Below are 8,965 nucleotides of genomic sequence, written 5' to 3'. Positions count from 1 at the left end.
CGCCTCCCTGGCCTTTGTCTTGTCGTTTCCTTCGACCTTACAACTGTCGACCTGTGTTCTCTCGATTGACCAGCAGAGGGCGACTCCATTGGCTGCAGAAAGAAGATGACTCTGCTTCTCACTCGATTTATACCGTCAGTAAAGTGTATGGTTCAATCTCTAGTGTCACGTCTTCAGTACAGGATGAGGTCCATTCAGAGTAGAACAGATGATAAAGAGCGTGGATACAGCGCGATTGACAGCTGTTACGACCAATGGGTGCGCGGTTGCAGGAGTAGGTGGACGCGCACTGGACTAGATCTCAGTCAGGCCACCACCCCCCGAAACCAAGATGGCGCTGGTCAAACTCGATGCCAAACTCAAGGTTCAAGCTCACAAACCAGCGGGTGACGTCACAATACAAACATACTCTTAAAAAACATGGATCCACAGCACCACTAGTGGTCAGAAACGGCACTGGATGTTTAATTTGACTCTTCTGGGATATTCAGTGTGATAACCGGTGAACTTCTTCACATATTTTCACGATGTGACATTCATCGCAGCGTCGTCTGCAGCGTCGACTGGGAGGAAGGAGGAAGAGAAAGACACTAATCACTCCTTTGTCGTTAAAGCCCAGCATTAAGGCGCGTGAAGTCTGCCACTGGGGGCCCTCCCCTCGTTCATCCCTCCTTCCTTCCTTCCTCTTCGTTCCTGCCGCCTTTTCCCCTCTTTCAATCACGTCCCACCCACCCCCCCCACCACCTCCGTCCTCTCCAACCTTTCCTCCGATGTGTGTGCTCCGACTTAATTTCCTTCCTTTCCCCTACTGCCTCACCTCCCACACCCTCCACCTTGTTCCATCTCATTGTCCCTCTCTACAAATCCTTCTTTTTCTCATTACCGACTCCCCCCTTTTTCTCTTTTCTCTCCGCCAAAAACCCAATAGTCTTACCTCCCTCGCTTTCATTCGTCCCCGCTCCCGCCCTCTCTCCGCTTCTTTCCATCCAGCCTCTGCACTCCTTTTTTTTTCTTCTTCTAATTACACACTCCTTATTCTTCTTTTCCAACTTTTTGACCTTCTCTGTCCCCTCTCCTCCTTTCCCACCTGAGCATTAGGCCCATGTTGAGTTCCCAGCAGGGCCAAGACATACAATCGGATACTGGAGCTGCAGTGCGACTGGCAGGTGTGTTAGTTCTCTGCACAGCGCTACTCTGCAAGAGCACACGGGGAAAAAAAAAACTGCTAAAAGAAAAAAGAAGCTCTGATTCTTCATTCTCTGCCGGTGAACAAAAGTTTGTGAACTTTGAGATTGCTTTTAGCAATGAAAAGGGAAATTTATTATTATTATTATTATTATTTATTATTATACGAAGGAGTGAACACCTTGAATTTTCACATCATAGCTTTTCATGTTTCTGAACTTGATGTGGGTATAGAACCAGATATTCTCTCTCGGCTTCAGTCACGACAATCTGTTCTCATATTCTGGTTACAATCACTTTTTCCTTTTTCTGTTATGTGCAAAATGTTCTATTCCAAAAAAGCACGAGGAATGAACTGAAGATGGTGAATCTGTTGCTGATCACCATCTTGTAAAAAGACAAGTGCTGGATTTCTGTGGTCATGACGAACTTAATCCCCTGAATCATAACGGCGTTAAAGAGTCTTTTCGGAAATATATACGCTTTTCTTGCTCACAGATGAGATGCTTCAGTCGTTCCTGTCAATTCAATATGAAGCTACAGCCGGTGAGCCGTTAGCTTAGCTTAGCATAACAATCGAGAACATGTTGCTTTACGTTTTGGTGTTTTATAGATCTGAGCATGCGGAAGGTGCTAGTGGGCCGATTTTGTTACCTTGGAAACAAGCTGCATGTTTCTCATCCTTATGCTAAGCTAAGCTGACGCGCTACCGGCTAAAAAGAGTTGCATCAATCTCATCTAACTCTCGGCGAGAAAGCCAGTAAGACTATTGACCGAATTTGTTGGACTATTCCTCTTTCTGATCCAGGATGTATGTTATTCTCTGAGTGTCTGCAGCCTTTTGAGCTTCAAGAAACAAGGTCCCCGAATGGTAAATAACAGGAAGTTGGTACTGAACTAAAATTAGACGATGTAGGGACGACGCTCGTGGTTGTTTTTGATCTAATCTTTTAAAAACATGCTGCTTGATAACCTCAGTTTACTTCGCTCCCAGCGGACGTTTGTCCTCCGTGGGCCAACAGGAGACAAAAGACGTCTCCGAGTCGTTGGGTAAATTGATGGGATGTATAAATTATCAGCAACCCACGGATGTGTAAAGACCCCCCACAGCTCGTATTCGCTACCGTAGGTGGAGAAATATTAAGAAACATATTGTACTTGTTCCTGGAACAAAAGTCTAAATTGGTGACACTCCATGCTGGGACTTTTTCTTTTTCTTTCTCAGGGCCCGAACAACACATCTTTTATTTTAAGATGGTTTATGAAATCAGCCCCTGGAGTTTCCTCATCTTTTCTTGTTTTTTTGGGGGGTAAACAACATCAAATCGTATTACTTTTAATGACTTGCAATATGCGTTCGGTTACGAGCTGAATGAATAACCCTGAAGAACACATTGGCATTTTTATTTACTTTCCATTTCATACCAATGTTTCAGTCTTCAGCTTTTAAAGCCATTTAGAACAGCGGCAGAAACAGTTCTCACAGATCAGGGGATCTTCGCAACACTTCGCCCTTGTGAAGTCCGGAGTATCGCACCGTGCCACAGACGCCAGCGGTGCCGAGGTCTTTGCTTCTCAAACTTAACCTTGCCCCCAGACATTTCACTCAGGTTATGTCCTCTTTCAATTCGTTGGTCCTCGTCATATTATTTTAGAGAAAAATATCTTGAAAAGTTAAAGACCTCGCGAATCCAAACTCTTTAAACCTATACATTACTATACCTCTTTAAACCTATACTACTATATTTCTGTCGTCGCATTGGACGTCTGCATGCTCATAAATCAGACCACACGTACACAACATTTTTTGCGAATCATCATAATCGCCCACAGCGGCTGCAGCTCAACAACAACAAGAGTTTTATTCAAATGAAAAATATAAAAAAAATAACTTACGCACTAGGGAGCATGAAACGCTTTTTAAAGTTGCCGTCATTAAGCTTGTGTGTGATGTGCGGACAACAGCGGAAAACAAAATGACGCCGGAGACCAAACACACTGCGGGAAGCAGGTTCTTCAGAAGAAAAAGAAATGCGACGGGAACATAGATCGCACACACAGTGTTATATATCATACCAAATCTTTTCAATTGGAGTATAAAAACACGTGACGTGTCACTCATTCGGCCGCTGACGGTTCTCACAAGTACGTTTTTATTAAATTTGTTAGGATCTTCTGAAAATGAGCCAGTCGGAAATGAAATACGTCACACTCTTGAATAATTCAAGGGCGCCGATGACTAACTCGTGTTTACAACTCGCCCCTCCGAACAAATGTCATCCCTTCCAGAAAAAAAACAACAGAAGACGTCCTCTTTTTATGCAATATGACGCAGCCGTAGCGGGGAGAAATAGGCGACTTGAAGAAAAGCTGCTAAATACATCATTTCGATAACGTTTCGGCGTTAAGATGCTGTCGGCCGCTCGCGCCGGCCGCTCCGCATCCGCCTTCACTTCTGCTTCCTGTCACGGGCGAGGCCTCTTCGTTTGCGGTGAAATTCTAAGGAGGGTTCCGCCCGGAGTCGCGGAGTCCATCGTCTGCTGAGCTCTATTCCCGCCGAGCTGCTTTCACGGCCGCTCCAGGAGAGCCTGGTAGATTTCCGATTTGAGGAATCGCGGATAACAGTCGTTTTCCATCAGGCGGCGTATCAGCCGCTGCGCCCTGTCGAAGCAGCCCGGCCCCGGCCGAGAGAGATTCCCGCTGATCTCGCCTCTGGTCACACAGTCAATGTTTATCTGTGTTCAGGAGAAGACGGGCAAACTTTTATATTTCACCCATGAGTTGCTTTCTGCTTGTTGTTGTGGCGGCTTCTTGATTTCATTGTGAGAAAGTGCTGCATGTGGAACAAGTCAAAAAGAAACCGAGCAAAGAAAGAAAAAAAGAAGGCCCCTCAGAACATCAGTGTAGCGACGGGGACGAAAGGGAAAGCCAAACATTTGAGGCCCATTCACAAATTGACACGGGTCTGACCTTCTGTCTCGTACCTGTCTCAGAGCGTCGACCTGGACGAACTCGACGAAGATCCTTTTGGCAGCGACCGCCAATTCTGCCTCGTCGGCGATCTTCTTGTAGCCCTCGCAGGCCCGCCAGAACAAAAGGTTCTCCTCGCTGTATTCTGTCCTCAGGAAGTCCTCGAACACCAGCTGGCCTGCTGCGCAGAGAGAAAACACACACACACTTTGAAACCGGGACAGTTCCATTTCAAACAATCGACAGAAATTGAATTAAGGTTAATTGACCTGGTTAACCCTTTTTAACATGTCGTATACCTTAAAAACAAGCAACAAAATATATATTACAGTGAAGACGTTGGCAGAACTGGTTTTACTTTCTTTATATGCAAACCTTGTCTTTAGAGCTACAGTGTGTAATATTTAGAAGAACTAATTCACAAAAAATTGAATGTATCGTCCATAATTATATGTTCATATATGTATAATCACCTGCGACAAAGAACCAATGTTCTTTCGTCAACGTTGAATGAGTTAAATATAGTCACTTGAGGTGGACCCGACCTCCGTGTGAGTCGCCATGTTTGAACGCAGGGGCGTAGCAACAAATTCTGGGCCCTATACATGAGCAGGCTCTGTGGGGCCCCCCTGCAGCTATGATGCTGATTGATTTATGATACTGTGTGTGTGTGTGTGTTCTTATAGTAACTAGCTAGCTAACTACTGCACTACTGTATTCAGGTAGTAAACGTTACAGTTAGCTAGCTAGCTAACAATAGCAGCTGTGTCGATCTCAGCTAGGTAGCTGCTAGCTAGCAGCTCCAAGCTTTCCAGGCCCCCCCACCCTTGGGCCCTGGTAAATCTGGTCATTTTTTCCAGGAACATCAAAAAAGCAACGCGCCTTAGCTGATCAGACGGCTTTACTGCCAGCGTCATCCGCACAAATTGTTTTTACATAAATCACGGCCGGCGCTCCGACAGTAATTGACAGGAAACAAAAATATGTCCAGGGGGCCGCGGCAAATCACTCCGTCTCCGCATCCGAGCCTTCAATCATAACGGAGCCGACGCTTTAAGAATCGCGCGAGATACAAAAGATAAATGCCGTCAGATTGCATCTGCCGCAATTATTCTAATTTTTTTTTTCTGGTTACCAATTTGTCATGTGTGACGTTTCTAACAAAAGGGAAATGGAGCAACTCGTTTTTTTTAGGCGAGACAGAATTGACAGTTAATCTCGATGCGAGGAGACACCGTGGCTGAAATATTACAGATCAGCTGAATTCGTTTGAGTAAAGTAATGAGAGAAGAAAGGCAGCGGAGAGAGAGAGAGGGAACAGAACCCATCTGTCCCTTTTGGTCGTTTTCAGGTGGAAGCCATCAGCGAGCGCCTCGGCTACGTGAATGAAAAACGAAGATGGCTGGATTCACCCTATCTACCCCGCGCGGCTCACATCAGGCCTCTTATCTCCGTCCTCCCCTTTTAAATATATCTCCGAATGCGTTCGGTGAACTCGAAGGGAGAATATTTCCCCCCGATTCCTCCTTTAAGAAGCCGGAGGGCGATTGAAGATGATGATACGTGGGGCCGAGCGAGCGGCGGAGAATTGGCCGGGTTGAGCAGACCTGAGGCGAGCGGCGCTTGACATTAGAGCGAGCGAGACGGCTAAATCCGTGAGCGGCCTCACTTTGACACTCCAGAAGCTGGTCGAGCGACTCCGCCCACGCCGCGACATCAGCGACAGGAGCCCTGCAGAGCAGAAAAAAGGTTATGAGGTATGAAGGACAGGAATGACGTACGTATACTTAAATAAATACATAAATGCAGTTTGCAATGAAAATGGCCATTTCTGTATTTCTACATTTATTTATTTACTTGTAGATTTACTTATTTGATTTATAGATTTGTTTATTTTTTATTTTGCGTTCATCAGTGTATAAATGTTAATTATGACGTTTACACCTTCTCAAACAGGTGATGAGTGCAGTACATGATTAGAGGACATGAGGTGAATCTCAATCTGTTAGTGAGGAATTTAAAAATGACATTTCATTTCAAAATTCAAATTTTCTTATCCACTCATCGACTATAAGACTGATTAATAATGAATGGTTATTCTCAAAGTTTTAGTTGAATGTCATTTTGAATTGACGGACACATAATATGGCTATCTCATTTCATCCAATGTTCAAATGCGGAGGATTTAATGAAATTATTGACCACTCACATCTTAGCCGATATCGGCTCTTAACCGCACGCGAGGTATCAGACCAGACGGTGTTGTCGTCTGGAAGAGAGCTCGCTCCTGATCGCACTGACCGGAAGTAGAGCATAAAAATTGCAATTGAGTTATTTTCCTTTACATTATAGTTGCTGAAAGAAAATATAGTGTATAGATCCTTTTATGAACTGTCAGTGAAAAGCTCTGAAAGCCAAAGTAAGTTTATTCCACTGAACCCAAGAAAAAAAAGCTTTACGTTTAACTGACAATACTGCAAACAAAAATTCTACATTTGTATACAATTGTATGTACAAAATATATATATATATTTTTTAAATATTTTTTAAATTCTGGCATCCAACGTACAAAATGAAGTTTAACTCTTTTATTACGCTGGATTTCTTTAATTGCATCATCTTATGATATTTAATATATCAATGGATTATTACTGTTGACAATAAAATGTAAGCATAATTAGTTGAAGTGGAGTTCTTTTGAGTACTTTTTGGACAATTGAATTCATAAGAGATGCCATATTTTGCAAGGGGATCATCTGGTATGTAAAATCTTAACCTGTAAAAAAGGACAAAATTATGTTTCCCAAATAATTTTTGGTGAGTAAAAAGTGAAACCTTGTCCTTAAGAGTTGAAAATATGAAGTTAAACACGTCACATTTCATCACGGTGCTTGTTAACTTTCTAAAATTGTACGTAGTCCAACATTTGCCCGTGTTTCAGGGCTCTCGACCGTCTGTCTCGCCCGTTTCATACGATCAATATTCTGTAGGAACCATAGAAACCTCCGTGGGGACTGGATCCACTCACCTCAGCTGAAAAAGTCCCATTTTCTGTTAAATCTAATTGTAACTCCATCTACAATCAGTTAGATTTACTGCACCCCCCCCTCTCCATTAGTTTAGTTGTTCGGAAATCCTTAAGTACGTGGACTTTTTGACGATCCCCGCGGGTAAAACTGGGGCTCGGCGGCGCGTCAGCAGAGGGAACCAGAGAGGAAGGAGTCAGAGGAGTGAATGTAATACAGGCAAGTACAGCGGGTGAACGTGACGGGATGTGGAGCACAATAAGATCGAGACTCTCGGGCTCGAGCGATGTGTTGCGTGGTTGAGCGATGCTGTGCAGGATATATATATATATATATATATATATATATATATATATATATATATACAGTATATATGTCTACAGCAAATATAAAGATGCGTTGTAAGCAGACAGGTGCGGTGGCTCCTGTATATAGCGACTCGTGAGTCCGTACTGTTTTTAAACGCACGAATGCCGCGTATGGATGAAGAGGAGTCTCTTTCCCTCCCCAAACAAACTGACTGTAGCAGCAGTTGACAGGATCAGAATCGGGAATACTTTATTGATCCACGAGGGAAACTGTCGGGAGATCTGGAAGGTGTTGTCACGGAAAATATCATGAACTACCACAGGACCGACAACTCGATAAGAATGAGGTCGTTCACCACGCATCTCACCACTGGTCATAAAGGAAGAATTACTACTGCGGCTTATGTCAGCATGTTTACCCAATTCTCCTCATGGATGAATAAAGCATTTCTGATTATGATTTCTTAGCCTCTGTGTAGCTCGAGTAACACTCTGCTCCACAATCAGGCAATTACACATAGTTGTTAATGTCAATTGTTCTAAAAATCCATAATGTTCATTACGCTTTTTCCATCAAATTTGAAAACGTTGTTTATTTTTAAATTCTTTTGCTTTCATTAAGGTAACGAAGAAATTACCTCGCACGCTGCTGTTGTGTGCACGTATTACTGTAAGAGAACATATCTTTGCAACATTATCGATGCATTTTAGCAGAACAACGCTAAAAATGAAAGGGTGCCTGCAGAGGTCTAAAGCAGCAGAAGCGTTGCAATTATTGATAACAGTAGCTTTTTTTTTTTAGATGGCGGTATATGAACAATTCAATCAAACTTTCTGTGGATGCACAGATTCTAGAGAACTAAAGTGATGCAGCCTTCAGCCCTTTTCAAGAGAATTCTTTAAAAAAGAAAAAGTGCTAATATATGTTACAAAAATAAAAAACCGAATTGCTCCAAAAGTATTCAACAACGCCGGATGAAAAACCCCCTTCAACAAAAAGTTCTGACAGTTCTGACAGTGCAGCTTTGAAGAACGTATCCTAATGCGGCCGCTCATTTTTTTTTTTGTCTTTCTCCCCCCGATTGCATCACGCGCAGCTCAAAAGAATTCCTCACTCGTCTTTTGGTCCGTTTTTCATGGGGTTTTTTTTTTTTTGGTGAGGGATGGAAGAGAGAGAGCTGGAGGCCCACTGAGGAACAGAGAAACGCCGACGGAGAAACTCCCAATGAAAAAAACGCCACAGATCACAGCGGTCCCATCAAAAAGCACTTTGTCGCTCGCAGGAAAAAGCCCAGGAGATGAGAGAGAGAGGCGACCACAGAAAACACATGCCATGTTGTTTTAGGCAGTCGTTAGCGAAGGAACAAGGCGGACCGGAGGAGAGGTAGGACGTTGAAGAAATCTTCAACCGTATCAAAACGCTCGGCGCCAGGCGACGAGCTCATCCGAGTGTAAAAGCCAAATTTGGAGCCAATA

The 8,965-nt window shown here is 43.6% G+C and overlaps 1 protein-coding gene across 4 annotated transcripts in view; it reads right to left on the bottom strand.

The window, feature by feature from the left end:
* Positions 1-2,573: 2,573 nt before the first annotated feature.
* Positions 2,574-8,965, bottom strand: part of LOC118318631 (regulator of G-protein signaling 21-like) — a 132,883-nt gene continuing 126,491 nt past the window's right edge. For 2 of the 4 annotated variants that reach the window (XM_035648469.2, XM_035648468.2), the window contains exons 2-5: positions 6,365-6,451; positions 5,825-5,886; positions 4,170-4,336; positions 2,574-3,920 (exon numbers count right to left, since the gene is read on the bottom strand). In XM_035648469.2, the coding sequence (XP_035504362.1) occupies positions 3,753-3,920; positions 4,170-4,336; positions 5,825-5,886; positions 6,365-6,366 (399 nt within the window). In that variant the 5' untranslated portion in view covers positions 6,367-6,451 and the 3' untranslated portion in view covers positions 2,574-3,752. The remainder of the gene's footprint in view (positions 3,921-4,169; positions 4,337-5,824; positions 5,887-6,364; positions 6,452-8,965) is intronic. The other 2 variants (XM_035648470.2, XM_035648467.2) reach the window with 2 other exon arrangements.

Source organism: Scophthalmus maximus, chromosome 13, assembly GCF_022379125.1.
Source record: "Scophthalmus maximus strain ysfricsl-2021 chromosome 13, ASM2237912v1, whole genome shotgun sequence".
In the NCBI taxonomy this organism is placed as follows: Eukaryota; Metazoa; Chordata; class Actinopteri; order Pleuronectiformes; family Scophthalmidae; genus Scophthalmus; species Scophthalmus maximus.
Note: the sequence above shows the minus strand (reverse complement) of the source record. Positions and strands in the feature narration are given on the sequence as shown.